At 39.0% G+C, this 16,920-nt stretch overlaps 2 protein-coding genes across 3 annotated transcripts in view; both read left to right on the forward strand.

Moving 5' to 3' along the window:
- LOC118577834 overlaps positions 1–12,937 on the forward strand; it is a 35,808-nt gene extending 22,871 nt beyond the window's left edge. Inside the window, exons 2-3 of the mRNA XM_036178528.1 lie at positions 1,687–2,231; positions 12,878–12,937. Coding sequence (XP_036034421.1) covers positions 1,687–2,231; positions 12,878–12,906 — 574 coding nt within the window. The 3' untranslated portion in view covers positions 12,907–12,937. The remainder of the gene's footprint in view (positions 1–1,686; positions 2,232–12,877) is intronic.
- Pex2 (peroxisomal biogenesis factor 2) lies at positions 12,922–16,019 on the forward strand. Of its 2 annotated transcripts, none has more exons than XM_036179730.1 (2): positions 12,922–12,985; positions 14,755–16,019. In XM_036179730.1, exon 2 carries the CDS (start codon positions 14,772–14,774, stop codon positions 15,684–15,686), a length of 915 nt encoding a protein of 304 aa, XP_036035623.1. In that variant the 5' UTR covers positions 12,922–12,985; positions 14,755–14,771; the 3' UTR covers positions 15,687–16,019. The 2 variants fall into 2 exon arrangements, with proteins under 2 accessions (XP_036035623.1, XP_036035624.1); XM_036179731.1 differs by having other exon boundaries at positions 12,928–12,985; positions 14,759–16,019.
- The last annotated feature ends 901 nt before the right edge of the window (positions 16,020–16,920 follow it).

The following is a 16,920-nucleotide window of genomic DNA, read 5'->3' on the forward strand; positions in this document are numbered from 1 at the left end:
TTAAAAGATCCAATTATATTGATTTAAGAATAATGTAATATGGTAATATAAATTTAACTGCTTAAAGTCAGCAATTTTAAAATATGTTAGAGGCACAAATCAATGTGTTCTTAACATTTTTATTGTTAAATTCTTTAGAACCTAAAAGTCACTAAAAGGCAAAAGGAGGATATAAGATGCCATTATAATTTAATATTTTCTTTCTACTTAAAGGTAAAAGAATAATCAATTTTTCTTCTTTAAACTTCCATGGTAAATGAATGAATTATATTAATTTTTTTCAGTACTTTTTAAAAGACCACAGTCAAGTCTTCACAAGACTCTTTCTTGGGACGTCTGTATGAATAAATTCTAGGCTTAAAATATTAATATTCTTAATTTCTCAAAGCAAAAACTACTATGCCTTGCTTATTATCTAGATAGTCATTGACTTGATCCTTATTAGCTCCTAGAAACAAAGGCCATGTCTGTCTTCTCTTTGGCTTGTATTCTCATTAACACTGTCTAACAATATTCCAGCCCAGGCTTTTTTTCAATAAATGAGTGAATATGGTTTTAAGGCAAGTTTTAAAATACAGGAAACAAAGTTTCTAGAACTACTAGCTCACTACAAAAACAAACAAATAAAGAAGTACCTATATTGAGAATAAATCTAGAAATTCTTTTAAGTATTTTTAGCAGAAATTTTAAATGTTATGCTTGCTTCCTGCATTCTTAAGAGTCATCTAACATAATTCAAATAACCTGTGAAGTTGGGATCTTTATTATCAAGATACTGTGATGTTTGTGGACCTATTAAAACTCCTTGAACTGGAATTGCTTTCTGAAAATGTCTTTATACATTTTTGTCATTGTTTTTGAGTGTTCATATGTTTATATGTAATTTTTTGTGTGTGTGCGTGTGCATGTATTTATGTGTAATTGTTTATTTGTGTGTCTACGTGTGTGCATCTGTTTATATGGGACCATCACTGTGCAAGCTTCAAGAAGAGATGCTCTTTCCACCATGTGAGTCTCCTGCTTGGCAGAAAGCACCTTTAATTGCTGAACCCTCTCCCTAGTACCTATTTTTTTTTCCACATCTGTCATTTTCATAAAAATCAAGTGAAACCAGGCAAGATACTATACAGCTACTTCAAGTCTGCCTTCTTTCTTCTCCAGCCTATTTTGCTCCCAAGATCTCCTTTAATGAACAGTAGTTACGCCAGATGTTAAGTGATAGCAAACTGTATCTTTAATCTATCAATAAACCAGTACTGTACTGGGTGGATGGTTCTGAGGATTGCTTAGTACTTTCTCCTTTACCTTGTCCACTTTGCATACTTTGAAAAAGAACTCTGGTGTACAGGGTAATTCCAAAAATAAAATACAAGGAGAGGGTTTGGGGCTAGAGGATAGAATCATATTCTTGTATAACTACCCCCATCAGCCTGAGTGAGTCGAGCGGGTGTAGGGTGGGTGCAGGGTTGCGAGCATTAAAAGGATCTTAAGATTTTTGAGTAGGGCTCTACTTGAATTTTATAGGAACCTTACAACCAACCCATCAGTCAAGGCCATTTTATTCATTGTCACCGGGGTTGCCCCCACCCGGCGGTCTGCAGCCTCTGTTCAGAGGAGCTACCTGATGAGGACCCAATGCACAGCTTCACATTTGGGGAGATGGTCGTACTGACTGACACCCACCAGGAGGAGAGGGCACCCTCCTTACAAGGTCATCCCTCAGCTGGCAGGTGCGCAGGCGCGCGGCCACCAGCCGGCGGCGCTTGTCCGGCGGCCCGCAGTGGCGTTCACAGGCCCAGAGCCCGCCCGCAGGGCCCAGGCTTCCCGCCGGGCCTCGACACGGAAGCCCCTTCTCGCCGGGGCCAGTCCCCGCGCTGACCGCTTCGTGACTCTTCTGCCAAACAGAGACAGCTCTGCGGACCAATCCCAGAGCCCGGAGAGTCCCTTCGGCAACTCGGCCCTTCGGCAATTCGGCCCTTCGGCCTCTCGGCTCCTCGGCATTTTCCGTAGCTGGGCCCCGTCCGGCCTGCCTCAGACCCGGGAAGCTTACATCGACTGGGTGTCATTTCCCGAGTGGCCCTTCTTCAGCCACTTCCGGGTCTTCCGTCGTCCCGGAAGCCCGCGAATCCCGGAAGCGTGGGTGCCCGCGATTCGGCTAGGAAAAGCCCAGCTTTATGGAGAAGGTTTGAGGAAAGGTTCCGCGGCGCCTGGGCGTTCCGCAGACCCGGCAGGTCAGTGTCCGCCCGGAGCGGAGCGGAGCCTCGCGGCCCGGTGTGCGGGCCCGGCGGTCTCGGAGGACGGCCCTCCGACGCCCGCCTTGGCTGCAGGCCGCTGGGGCTTCCTGTCTTTCTGGAAGGAGCCCGTGTGTCTCTTGGTTTCCGGAAAGGCAATAAAAGAAATCCGAACTCCTAGTTTTCCCCCAGTGTAGTGCTGTCACACAAGCAGAGAGACACTGCAAGGAAGGAGCCACTGCATTCCCCGATGCGGCTTTTCAGGCAGCCTGGAAATCGCCTCCTCGCCCAGTAGATTGACTTCTTAAACTCAGATTTAAAAATCTCTCGGGGTCGGTAATCAGAATGTTCATGAAAAAGATTTTGTTTTTCAACGTGCTGGAGTTTTCCACCTTTTTTGAAAGCCCATTCACTTAAACTCAGTTTTGGTCTCTGTGGGCAGAGGCACGGAAGGTTTTCTTAGGAAATAGCTGGTGAAGTGCATTGAAATTCATTGGTTTGTTACAAGGAATGTGATAATCATTTCTGGTTTTCTTTGGGGATCCTTAAAAGTTGTTGGTTATTTTCGTACCATTTTCCACACACCAGATACATAGCAAAAAGACTTGTCACGGACTGAAATTTTTCCAGTCTATCACCTTCAAATATTTCAAATATTGGCACCTTTTACCAAATTTTCATGATGACAATTTTTTGTAATTATAGGATGACTATAGGAGGCCCCACCCCCAACCCCCTTACCAGTTTGTAGTCAAAACACCTTCCAGGAATGTGTGGCCTTTAGTTAAACCTGAACTGAATGAATTTGGAGTGGCTGACTTTTCTTTCTTCTTTCTTTTTACTGACTTGATCTCTTTTGTATTACCAATTACTTGTATCCAGAACGATTACAGTTGAAAGACCATGAGCCAGGGGATTTGAAAAAGGAGTCAGCAGAATTACTTAGAAAAAAGAACTTCTTTTTTTTTCTTTAAAAAGTAAAACAACAGAACATAATAGACCACTAAAATGAAAAGAATTAGGTTCTAGTCCTGATTATAGTTTGCCCCTGCCCAACTTTACCTTTTGGCCTAATTCTCTTTTTCAGTAATTAGAGGTAGCACTCAATCTGTGGTTTTAAAATTGTTCCATAAAAGAACTTTTGTAGAAATTTCCTGGAGCCATGCAGAGGAAAGACAAAGCAAGCCGCCTGTCAGCTGTACTTTAACAAGCACAGCCAGTTATGTGTTCTTTTATAACAGTGCTCCTGTTAGGATTTAATTCATATCTTGGACCAGATGATCTGCCTTTCTTTTTAGCATGAAAATTCTCTTTCTTAGGACAATTGAACATTTGTATTCTGTATGCATTCATTTGGTTATTCTGGCTTACTAAAATTATGTATTCATAGTTTCTAAAAGCTACAAACATGGTAATGCTCTTTCATTTTTATAAAATACTTCTTTCAAGATTAATTCTGTCTTTATGAGTGGTCATAATTCCTAGTTTCTCTTCCTTTAAGATATTCTTGGTTTTTTAATTGTAATTAAAGTTTTGCCTTAAATTGATGATCATAAAAGCCCTTATCATAATTTTCTGTTTGACTGATTGGATAGCTGAGCCTTAAAGTTATGTGCACTCTTGCTGGTCATCACTTCTGTAATAAAGTTAGGAGACTAGCACCGTGTGTTCCTCAGGGCATCAAGTAATTTTGATGTTCCTGTAGTACAGGGAAAGTGTGAGTCATGTCAGATTTTATGTCTGAACCAAAATTCACTTGAGGTTCTCCCTTCCCCCCAGTTGGACAACCAGAATGTAGGTTACATGTCCTGCTTTTTCCTGTGCAGTAAAAGTAGCTTCTAAGGACACTGTCCTGCTTTCATTCCTTCAGAATACGAGAGAAACCTTGGAAGAAAAGCCTCTGCTGTTCCATTTTCCCCATGACTGCGAGCCTGGCACTGTCCCTTTAAGCACAATGCTATGGTTTTTATATGTGGTAGTAGAGATAGGGACAAGGATTATGCATCCTCTGGCCTTACCAGTATGGCCTTTTTGTCTTTCCAGCTTATTTCCTTCAATACAGTCAAAAAGTCCCTTCCTACATTGTTTTTTGCTCTATTTAATATGTATTCCTTTTTATCAGAGCTCAGATTTCTTTCCTGAGTAAGATAAAATGCCATTCAAGTTGTCTTTTCTTTCTTATTAAAACACAAAAGCCAGGAGTGCCAAAGGAATTCTGTCTCTATCATGGTTAACCCCTGTGTTCAGTGGATGAGTTGGCCTAGCATCTACCATACATATAAATCTGTATTCATAATAAGTGATCATGCCACAGTTTTCACCCATATAAGTCTCTTGGTTTAGATTTGACATTCAGTCCCTTTGACTGATTCTCTGACCGCATGTATAGGGAAGGGAATGTGGATGAGAGCATGGGTGATTTACCACATTCCTTTAATTTTTTTCTCCATCTGTAGTTCTGAGAGCTTGGTTATGAATTTAGTCTTTTGAATGATCCCAAAGAGCAAAAACTTGCTTTTCATTTTGTGGAATTACATTTGATTCAAGCTTACCAGCTCCCCATCCATTCTAAGTTTATGTGTTCTACAATTTTGTAGTGATTTCCTGAAATTTACTCTTACCTTGACCTTAAATTATTTTTGTCTTAGAGTAGAGATTATAACAGCTACTGTATTATAGGGTTCCAGGACACAATATAAAGGAAATAGTGTATGGTACAATTATGTATCACATAATTTCTTCTGTTCCATGATTGATACCTCTTTGTTTGGGGATATTTTCCCATTCTGTTTTGCCCTAAAAATTGCAATCAAATCTATGTTCTAATAATTTTCAAGTGATTTGAAATTCTTCTTTTAAACAGTTTAATTCTACAAATCACTGAGTTTATAGAATGGTATGAAGCTGTGTTTCATCTGGCTGTTGGTACATGCTTGGATTATAAGTTTGCTGTAGTTGGCATCCCTGCACTTAATGCTTAGCCTTTGAAAACACTCCCTTCAGTGTGTCCTGGTGCCACCTTAAAGTATTTATACCTCTAGGCCATCATCACCTTGTCCGTAGAAGGCACAAGTACTGAGCATGACTCTGCCACTTCTAGCCCTGTGACTTAATAGTAGTTACTAATCTTTCTGTGCCCCACTTTTTAGTTTTTCTGCTACTCTCTCTTTATCATGTGTCATGCTCTTTTTTCAGCATTTCCCAATGTCAGTATTTGCTCTTACCATGTCCTGATTTCCTCCTCCTTCCAAGCTTTGCTAAAACATTTACTGTAAATTACCACTTTTGTTTACAGTTGTTTGTTTCCCCCAGTTGGTGAAGAATATGGAGTAGTAAAATGACTCGTCCAGAGTCTCTTTGGCATGTCTCTTCTTGTTTGCACTCACACATGTTTCTTTCATGTTGCCATATGATGCAGAAATAGCAGGTTTCTGAAAGAAAAGAATATGCAAACCTTGCTGCTTTCTTTTTAAAACAGTAGCGGGTGAGGCTACGTTAAGGTGTTGGAAACTTTGTTTTAAGGTCTTCAAATAGTGTTTTGGTTAACTTTAGATACTGTGTGTGTGTGTGTGTAAGATGAATTCTAGTCTTGAAAATTCTACCATTTGCTTCTGGTTTCTTCCTATTTCCAAATGGGAATAAAATACATTTTCCTCTCTGGTAAGGAGCTTATTCTTGCATTCCTTTTTGAGAACTCTGTACTGTTTTTATTTTTCATATGATTTTAGAAAAGTTAAGAAAATACTTACTAGAATTTTGATAAGAACTGTGTTCAAATTAAAAAGAATTTGGAGATATAATGTCCACAGTTTGAAAACTTCATGTGTTTTGGATGTATCCAAAGAAGCCTTGTTGTGACTTATCACACTGTCTCTCTATGAAATATTAAAACTGAATCTATCTTTGATGGAGGGAGGAACAACAGAATAGTGGCGATTCATTTAACAAGTTTGGCTGAAGTGGGATTTGAACTTACAAATTGTTGGTTTTCAGACCTGTTCAGGGTGCTAGAGGTCAGGGTATTATAATGAATCTCAGCATAGCTTTACTCTTTTACCTGTGTTTGGAGTGTGCTCTGGGAATCCAGGTAAGTCCCTCTCTGATGCATGTCCCATTTGTAGTATTGATTTCAGTACAATGGACAGTAAATCTATCTGACTGCACAAAGAAGATAAAACAGTAGAACATGGATTCAGAACTTAAGATCTGCTCTTACAGATTATTCACATAACTTCCAGGAAAGAAGTTTTAGCCTTAAACTTCTAAAAACCTATAAAAAAAAAAATAAAATAGAGTTCCAGTTGCATCCATTTGTAATAGTAGAATTCCTAAGACAGTAAAGCAGTCCTCCCAAGGCCAAGTTCCCTGTTGTAAAGCTGCAAAAGAAGCTGGCAGAGGGAGTGGGCATGTGTGATAATGCAGAGAGTAATCGGAGTTCAGAGGTTTCTGCTGACAAAGTTTACAGGACTGTAAATTTAAATGTAGAATTTCTGTAGGCAGTATGCATTGACAAATATGTTTAATGGTAATACATCTAGTACTGAGAATCCCAGAGCAGGTCAATAATAATGTGTATATTGATAGCAGCAATGTAAGAGATGTTACTTGGTATTATGGCTAAAATCCATGTTATCCTCTTAATCATAATTACATTAATATTGACAGGCCCTTGACAATACCCACATTATTATTGATAGATTTTTGTCAATAGCATGTTTTTAAATAAAATATATTCATTCATAATTTGCACCACACTCAATAAAAGCTCTAAAGTACGTCCTGAAAATTTCCTTCTTCCTCAGTGAGATAAAATCACTTGCTATGGTTTTTTTAATGTGATGTTGATAATGAAGGGTTTTTTTTTTAAAATGAAAATCAGGAAGAAAACAGGAGTCATCTAAGGCATAAGGTTATATGTTGCTGTTCTTCAAAAACCTATTTTCAGGATTTTTTTTTTTTTTTAATCTGAAAGAAAAGCAGTGTGGCACGTCCCCTGATAAAATATCAGCAGGGGATCTTTTTAACAGTTCTTAGTGCTGGGTCATTGGTCTTAAACATATTTATATGACAACTTAGTTTAATTACCTTAATCCTAGTAGGTATTATACTTTTTATCTGCTCCTAACTTTGCCTTCAGCATCTTTTACATGTACCCTTAAAGTACTAGAGTCAGTCTTTAATGTTAATGTTTATATCACAGATTGTAATTTTAATCACTTTTATGTGACTGTTTGCCTGAATAATAAATATTTGTTAAGATTAGCATGATTTAGAGAGTGGGGAGAAGTGTGTCAGGGTTAGGTATCAAAATGTAGAATGGGATGAAACTTGTCTGGGCACTCTGAAAAAGTATTAATGTAGTATTGTTTTAATTCAGAATAACTTCAGTTATTTTACAAAAACAAAAAGATTAACAGGTTGACCTGTATTTTTCTGAAGTCTTCAACTTTGAGCCAACATTTATGAAACTAAGGACCAGTGTAAAAGAACCCAAAACTATGGACATTGCAAAGCTTACTTCAATTCTTGAAAGTAAAGTACCTCTGCACTGACAGGTGGTTGGTTGAGCATTGGTATTAGCAATCACTGTAACAAGAGCCAGGAAAGTACTGGCTTACCAAAAGTAGTTGATTTTTTTTTATCCAAAAATACAATAAATAAAACCTCCTTCCTTATTTACAAGTTCTTATTAAAAATAAATTATAATCTCCAAAAATTTGCTCCCATCTTGATCAACCCTTGGATTGCAGAAGTCCTGTAACTATTCTCTTGCACAGCACTTAACTCGGTGAATTCTGCTATCAGGCTGACTTAAAACATATACCCTGTTATGGCTCTTCTGGGTGATTATTATGCCTACAGCATGAGTGCAGCACCCCTAACAGCCTAGGTGTTTCAATTTATCCAGTGTGGCATGGCCTTCGGTCCATCTCTCTTGAAAGGCCTCTCTGCTTTCATCATAGCAGATGACTTACCTCTTTGCAGCCAGGTGACATATGAAAACACTGATTAACTAACCAAGGCTACATTCCAGCAGTTCCTGCTGAAATCGATTTCCAGGAGTCCCAGCCAGACTGTAGCCAGTTCACATTGCAGGCCTTTCGCATAGCCTGTCTCTTTGTCCTAAGTAAGAACGATACTTATCTTTTCATCTGAGGAGTTTTGAGGCCCTTTTCAGTATTTTCACATTTTTGAGATCCATTTGTTGATGCAAAGATCCATGGCCAGTTCTGATTTTACTAAAACTCTCTTGGGTTAAACGTGTGTGGGGAAAAAAAGGAATTTCACTGATAATAAATATTTAGATCAAATCCCTGCTACCTAGGAGATTGCCTGGCATTTATAAGCCCAATGAATATTAGTTAAATTGAATAAGTATTTGTCAGAGAATTAGAAGTCACTAAAACACAGACTACTTCCATTATGTTGAGAATGATTTTATGTGATTTAAAGGCATTTATGGCATTTTTCTGTACTTCACGCCTATTACGGGACAAATCTTATTATGCTGCAGTGGAAGGAAGAGGATTCTATAATCAGATTAATTGAACTTCCAATTATATTTATTTCATCGGTTTCCTCTCCTGGGCACTGCCCTTCTCTAAAGCTAGTATTCTGAAAGATCTGTGCCTGCTGGAATAGGGGGTGGAGTGGAGTTGGGTGAGAGGAAGAACTGAATATTATATGTGGTCGATAAACCGAGGGACAAAGTAACCCAGAAGGAGATAGTAGCCCCATGTTCCTGGGGTCTCTTCATTTCCTAGTCATAGGCCCAACCATGGTGGTGGGGTTAAATTACTGAGTGTATTAGTAATGATGGAAGCCAACCCCATTCTCTAGGAATCCTCTTATGTGATCTTTCAGACAAGATACAAACTATATGTGGATAAGCCTTATGTCAGGCCTTCTTGCCTAGCTCTCACATAAGCACATATAATGGTGATATCATGTTTGCAATTTCTTTGCCACAATTACATTTTAATGACATGGTCAATATTTCCTGGAAACAAATCTTTTGACACAGGTTACGGCATTATTGTGGATAATAATGAAGATTGCAGACTTTCAAACGAGATTTGCCGAAATCAACTTGTAGTCTTTTTCTTTTATGCCCATCCTTAGCCAAGGTAATAACGATGTGGCAATAAGGCTTCTTTATAGTTTCCAAGCCACTTTTGTAGCATTATCTAGTTTAATCTCAACAACCCATTGAAGTAGCTGTTAGTTCTTTTTAGGAGAAGAATCTGAGGCTAATGAAGTTTTTTGATGACATAGCAAGTAGGAGACAGAGCTCAAGCTCGAGCCCAGGCAGGTTTGACTCTAGCTTTGCTTTTCTCGGTCTGGCACAGTTGTCTAAAAGGGGCTTGGGAATATCGGTGAGGCATTCCGTGCTGACAAACTGGTGTGTAATGGACAGTGCTTGTTCTAGGTTTACGGCTAAAACAAGTCACAAAACTATCACAGTCTGGAAATAAAAGCTAAAACAAAACCCAGAGAAACAAATTATTCATCTGGGGAAGCGAAGGCTGAGGAGTGGTTTAATAATAAGTCTTTTGGTCTACTAAAGAGTCTTACTGAGGGAGGAGAGGGAGCCCAGCTGTTCCTAATCTACACTGGGGCCAGGCCTAGGGAGGAAAAAAAGCAAAGAAAAAAATGTTAAACTATAACAGAAGGAATAAGAAAGAATTTTTTATAGTATTGTTAAATATTGGATCTGTTAGACTGTGTTAAGTCTCCTTTCCTGGCAGTCATTAAAAATTCCTCTTTACTCCATGGTCTCAAGTATGATTCCTCTAGAAAGAAGGATTTTGAAAAAGATTATATGTCTGAAAAACTATTTACTGCTCACTAAATACTAGTTAAGAACTGGAGGCAGAGGTAGCTTGCCTAACTATCCAGCTAGGTGTGTTCACCTAGTGCATTGGCTGGCTACCACCTCCCGCCAACCCCCATCTCCTATAACTTCACAATTGTTCATTCATGAGCAGCTCCTATAAGCAGCCAGTCTTTGTGGTGAATTCTAGAGCTGTAAGATTAAGATATTTATGTACTGCAATCTAGAACTTTCACAATCCAGTATTTGGAGATACGTGAATTTAGCACCATTGACCCCATAAAGCAAGTCTGACATCTCGTCTGCTCCTTGGCTATGAATGCTGTCTGTCTAGTTCAGCACTGGGGACCAGGTATGTGGGACTCACTTTGATGACTTGAATTGGACAAATAATCATGTAGGATTGTGTTAGCTAATCAAATAATGTTTTAGTGTTTTCCCCCTTCTGTTAATACATAATGTTACTACATTAGGAAAATGTCATCTAGTTCTATTTACTTGTTTGTTTTTCCTTCTGTTAATACATAATGTTACTACATTAGGGAAAATACCATCCAGTTCTATTTATTTGCTTGCCTCCCTTTTTCGGCCGTGAATGATATTCTTATGTGAGAGCCAGGACATGTCTTTTACTCTGAATTCCAAGATCCAGTAATGATCAGGATTTTTATGGAATCAACAATGACCTTGAATTTCACAAGGACTAATTAATAGAGCCATGCTGAGTCAGTGAGGTGTGTACCAGCTTTTATAGGTGAAGTGATGAAAACCAGCTAGAAATGAGTGATGGAAAGAGCATATGGTATTGAGGCGTACCGGTGATAGGATGGGGGAAAAAGATGAATTTTGCTTTGAATCTGACTAAACCAAAAGTTCTCCAAATCATAGAGCACTTGTGAGAAACATGAACTCTTGAGGTCCCATCACATATCTAATAAATCCGAATTCTGAAGAGTAGAGCTCAGCAATCTAACACATCCTGGGAGGGATTCTGATAAGCTCTCCGATTTGAAAACCACTAGACTAGAGGGACAGTGAAGGAATAGGGTGTATAAAATACACAAAGATCTATGTATCTTTCTTATATCTAGTTAGAGCTTTTTATCAATTGAAAAATATGAAAAGGAGATTATTGTTATAAAGAAAGCTGAATTCATTGTGAGGAGATCTATACCACCAGAAGTTTGGATCACTGCCTTCCTCATTTAACATTTAACTAGATAATGTAAATTTAACCAGAAATGGCTGGACTTATAAAAATCTGTACCCAAATTCCCAGTCCCATGTTTACAGGCTGGCCACCAAGGCATCTTGTAGAAACCCCTGACTTTAAAAATTGTATGCATGTATTCATGTATTTCCCATGTTAGCACACTGAGTCTCCATCCAGTCATTTAATCCAGTCAATTATTTTTATTTAATTCTTGTCAAATAGTGTTAGCTCTCCCACCTCACTTTAGATTTCAACATTCTTTTTGTCTTTGTCCCCATTGATAGGTTTATAATTTATACCACCATTAGCTTCTCACTAGATCAACCTAACAGCCTGTTACATGGTCAGTGTCCGTCCAGCCTTCTCACAGCTAGCAGAAAGCTGTTGTGAAGAGCAGCCAGAGAAGTGTCTACAGAGCAGATCTGATTAGCGTTTTGCTTAGGAATGTTCACTGAATCCTGATGATACCTTCCTGGTGAAAACCCACCTCCTCATCTGAGCTTCTAACCCAGAGCCTGTAGGCTCTGTCTCTTGCTTTCCTTTTCAGCCTTCCACCTGTCCTTATGCTCTGGCTCTTCATATCACCCCTGCTTACTGGTTTTTAGTTTCATAACCATATTGACCCTGCTGCTCCTTCCCAAGGCCTGCTCAGATAGCACCGCACCAGGTACCTGTCTCCAAATGGGTTGGAGGCGTAGTGCCCTGAATTTCCCCTTGAAAATCAATGTCTCCATCTCACTGTATTTGCCTGTTCCTTTTATATAGCATGCTCTTACAGTCCTCCTCTTAGCCTAGGTAAACTGTAGGCTCACAGCTGTTTTTCATTCTATTATATCAGTGTCTCGAGCACAGCTGCTAAGTAGTAGATGGACCACAAACATGGTTAAGTGAATAAAAACCAATATTTTTATGGTAATTGGAAATCATTTTAAAGGTTACTGGATGGAATTTGTGTTTGCTACCCTAAACTTTCATTCTGCTCATTTATCCGTTTATCAAGTAACTATAAAATACCTTTGTGTACCAGGAATTGTGATAGGTGCCCTGATTCAACTCTGATAGTACCCAGGTAGTCTTAGCATCGGTGCTTATCATGTAGTACAGAAAATAAACGATTAAAAAGTACATTATGTCCAAAATATAGAGGCCAAAAAAGGAAGATGGGATGCTAAGGGCACCCCAGAAAGGCAGCCAAGCCACCTTTTAGAGCCAGGAGGAAGTAGTACATGAGCCAGTATTTAGTTTATCAGTTGAAGAGTGGGGACACATGCTCCATGCAAAAGAAGGAAAAAATACACTTTATAGAGTGACTGGGTACTTGAAGAAGGAACTGGGGGCACGGGGTACCAGATTAGAGAGACTTGTGTTCTAGAATTGACAGTTTCTAATGGGCCAGAAGGGGGATAAAGCAACTAGAAGGAATCCCAGCAGAGGGAGAGCAGCCAGACTTCTTTAGGAAATGGTTTTCGTAGTTAGAGAGTGATGAGCACAGGAGGAAAATGTATTTTGGACAAAAGAGCTGACAGTCCTTGGCAGTAGATTAGATTGGGTTAGTGGAGTGGGGAGGGTCTTCTCTCTAATCCCTTTTCTTTACTGCAGCTCCCAGCAAGTATGAGGCGGGGTCTTGAAGCAACAGTTCAGCAGAGCTCTCTACCACCTTGTGGATAGGCTGCTGAGTCTTGAAGGGATCACAGGCACAGGGAAAAGGTGAGTGCTCTCTCAGAAGGGGATTGGCATTTGTATGGGAGAATCATTCCTCATGTCTGGTTTAGTGGAAGACGTCACCAAGCAACCTGTATTATTCAAGGGTCATTTTTGTTTCCTGTGTTTGAACTTGTTAAGCAGAAGGTCTCTGCCACTAATTCAATCTAGAACACATAAGCAGCATTAAAATTCACTTCTTGAAAATGTCTTGTGTTGCCAGAGATAGTCCTCATGTCAAGAAGTACAAATTCATTTTAGGATGTTTTCAGTTCTGTTACTATTTAATAGATAACATTTAACATCTAACTTTAAATAAATTTCATAAGATAATAGATTTGAAAGGAATTGAAGGGTCATTTTTGTCTCTAGCTTTATGTTTTGCATGGTGAGATACCCAAGGCAGAAGGGAGATCAGGTGAAAACCCTCCTTTAAAATCCCATGATCTAGTGGCAGGAGCTGATGTCCACAGGATCCATACCTTTAATGGGAGCCTGTGTTCTGCATGGTACTGTTAGGGGCCTCTCAAAGGCTTGAGATCATGTTTAAGTTTAGTGTGCTGAAAATTCATTTTACTATCTTTATTTTTCCCTTAGTCTTATTGTTATGTAATTGAAAAGGATTAGATATATGAAATAATTAACATGAGATAAGTACCCCTATTAAATAAACAGCCATTACAGCTCATCGTGTGTGTGTGTGTGTGTGTGTGTGTGTGTGTGTGTGTGTGTGTGTGTGTGTGTATCTTAGCCAGCTTCAAACAGGCATGCTGACTTATTAGCTGTAGTAGCCATGGTGTACAAATAGTCTCCAGAATTTACTCATCTTCTTAGAATTTGCATTTGTGGACAAGGTCTTCCCATTTTTGCTATTACATTCTATTACTTTGTAATCACAAGTTTGCCCTCAGCTTCCTGAAGTTCCACATGTTTAGATTCTATATGAAAGTAGATCAAGCAAAGGGCCCACTTAGAACTAAAGATAATGTGGGTCATGATTTGAGTTTGATGGTTCATTTGTAAGATGTAACTGATCTCCACTGATGTGTCTATCAACTGCTGCAGTGACAGGTTTGCATTGCTGTTGTTTGAAATCTTAAATTACTTCCGAGGCATGCATCCTGAGCTAACATTAATCAACTTCTTAGATTTACTTCTTATTTTCAGTCTCCTTTAGCACCTATTTCTTTCCTTGTGTATTTATGAAATTATCATTGTATGTATCTTTACTCATGCATTTTCTTGAATACTTTATCGTATGTGTATCCAAAATACATGTTAGTACTTCCGTAATGAGATATAAGTAAAGTATATTTGAGAAAGATTAAGTGACTACTTGAAAAACATACCCTTGAATCCCACTGGAAATCACAGTGAGGTCTTGATTTAACCATCTGTTACCATGTTCTATGCAGTCCATCCTTCTCCATTTGCTGTGTTATTTTGCCTCATTGATAGTTTCACATTTTTATCTGTCTGACAGAATATCCAGCCAGGGAACATTTTGTAGAGGTATGTTTCTGGAATCAGCAAATAGCTGCCCCCCTCCAACTCCTACCCATGATTCCTTTGCTGAGAGGAGGTAAGGGGACAGGTGGGGAGGCCAAGAAGCACAATATAAAGACAGGAAAAAGAAAAGAAAGAGAGGTTCCAATTAAGAAGAGATTGTTTGCTGTCTTTTCGCTGTAAATAGCTCATCTTCTGTGTGTCCAAGCAGCTGAGGCGGTGATAGAAGATTGCCGCTGCTTGATGGTCCCTAATTGTGTTTTTCCTAGACAGCTTCAGAGAAGATATGGCTGGCAGAGAGAAGATGGAGAGTGCAAACAGAGTGCTGAGGATAAGTCAGCTGGATGCACTTGAACTGAACAAGGCTCTGGAGCAGCTCGTGTGGTCTCAGTTTACTCAGTGCTTTCATGGATTTAAACCAGGCCTGTTGGCTCGCTTTGAACCAGAAGTGAAAGCATGTCTGTGGCTTTTCCTGTGGAGGTTCACCATCTACTCCAGAAATGCCACTGTGGGGCAGTCAGTTTTGAATATTCAGTACAAAAATGATTTTTCTTCCAACCCAAGATACCAACCCCCAAGTAAAAATCAGAAACTGTGGTATGCTGTGTGCACCATTGGGGGTAGATGGTTAGAAGAACGATGTTATGATTTGTTTCGAAATCGTCATTTAGCATCTTTCGGGAAAGTCAAACAGTGCATGAATTTTGTGGTTGGACTTTTAAAATTAGGTGAGTTGATAAACTTCTTGATTTTCCTGCAAAAGGGGAAGTTTGCCACTTTGACAGAACGCGTCCTTGGTATTCACTCTGTATTTTGCAAGCCCCAGAACATGCGTGAGGTTGGCTTTGAGTACATGAATAGGGAACTTCTCTGGCACGGCTTTGCTGAGTTTCTCATTTTCCTTTTACCACTCATCAATATCCAGAAGTTGAAAGCCAAATTGTCTTCCTGGTGCATACCCCTCACTGGCACTGCCAGGAGTGGGAGTGCCCTGGCTCACAGTGGCAAAGAATGTGCTCTATGTGGAGAGTGGCCCACAATGCCTCACACCATTGGATGCGAACATGTGTTCTGTTATTATTGTGTTAAAAGTAGCTTTCTATTTGACATGTACTTTACCTGTCCTAAGTGTAGCAAAGAAGTGCACAGTGTGCAGCCACTGAAATCAGGAATTGAAATGTCAGAAGTGAATGCTCTTTAGAAACCAAATTGTTTCCTCTGAGGGAAAATGTATTGTGTCCAAGTCCTTGGTATTAGTCATCCTCAATATCATAGGTAGGTGTCTTTGAAAAGGCATGTGCTGCTCAGCCACTGTTCTCTTCTTTTCTAAGCACAACTAAATTCTAATCACTGGAAACTAAATGATAGGAGAGAATCTTATAAATGCTCATGTTATTTTTTTAAATCATCTATTATATTTTTAATGTCAAGAATAATGGAAATTTTTGTCAGATGAATACTAAGAATGACTAAGAGTGCTTCTTCATAGAAAAAGGTCGGACTCTAAAAATAAAAGACTTTTGAGACACTGGAATGAGTGTGCATTTATTTTCAGAAATGACAGAACATCATAAGCCAACATCATAAGATCCTGTTGTGTTAAGCCTCAAGTTCTAGAGTCTTGCTCATAACTAAGCTTTTCCCTGAAGCCAGTTTTCAAGAGGTTCAGTCCATAGCTGTCAGACCCCTTCAGAGTTGAATTCTTTTATTCAGAATGTAAAAAGTGCTTCAGGTAGCCGGAAGTGAGATCTGGGACTATGGTACAGCTAGTCTGAAGAACACTGTTCCTAAGTCTATGTCCTGGATCAGAGCCCATGTTCTCACCAAGCGTATTGCTAATTTTATGAAATACTAGAGGTCTTCTATATACTAATACTAGAGCAATTCATATCAAGTCTCTTTTCTCTGCAGATTTCACTAAAGGAACCCTTCCTTAAATAATATGAAAATATTGGGACTGTTTTTAATCACTTCACCAAAATAATAGCACTGACTTTTAAACAGTATCCATTTGTGTGCCTTCATAATATGTTAATCTAATTAGTTCACATGTATAGTATCTGTACTTTTTTTATATTCAGGAAATAATAACAAATTAACCTGTGTTGATCAGTCTCAAGTCTTCATTAGCATATACTGAGAGATGGTTTTTTAAAGAACAAACCTAGAAACATGAGTATATGATGTGGTAGACCATTGTCCATTGTGTTCACATTTCACTCCACACTTAAGATGTTGATGCAAATGGGGATGCAGCGGTGCACAAGGAACAGTAGTATCCTCAGGATGTCCATTCACCTAATGTTGAGCCAGCGCAGCTTTAATTGAATGTAAGCTAGGTGAGGTGTTTCACAGCTTGAGAAGGATGGATCTAAAATTTACCTTTTTTTCTTATTTTAAAACTATTATGAAAAACTGAAAATTCAGAATAGTAC

Source organism: Onychomys torridus, chromosome 2 (assembly GCF_903995425.1).
Source record: "Onychomys torridus chromosome 2, mOncTor1.1, whole genome shotgun sequence".
Taxonomy (NCBI): domain Eukaryota; kingdom Metazoa; phylum Chordata; class Mammalia; order Rodentia; family Cricetidae; genus Onychomys; species Onychomys torridus.

What these genes read in the sequence shown, in the direction of transcription:
- Pex2 (XM_036179730.1), top strand. Translation starts at nt 14,772, where the DNA reads ATGGCTGGCAGAGAGAAGATGGAGAGTGCAAACAGAGTGCTGAGGATA.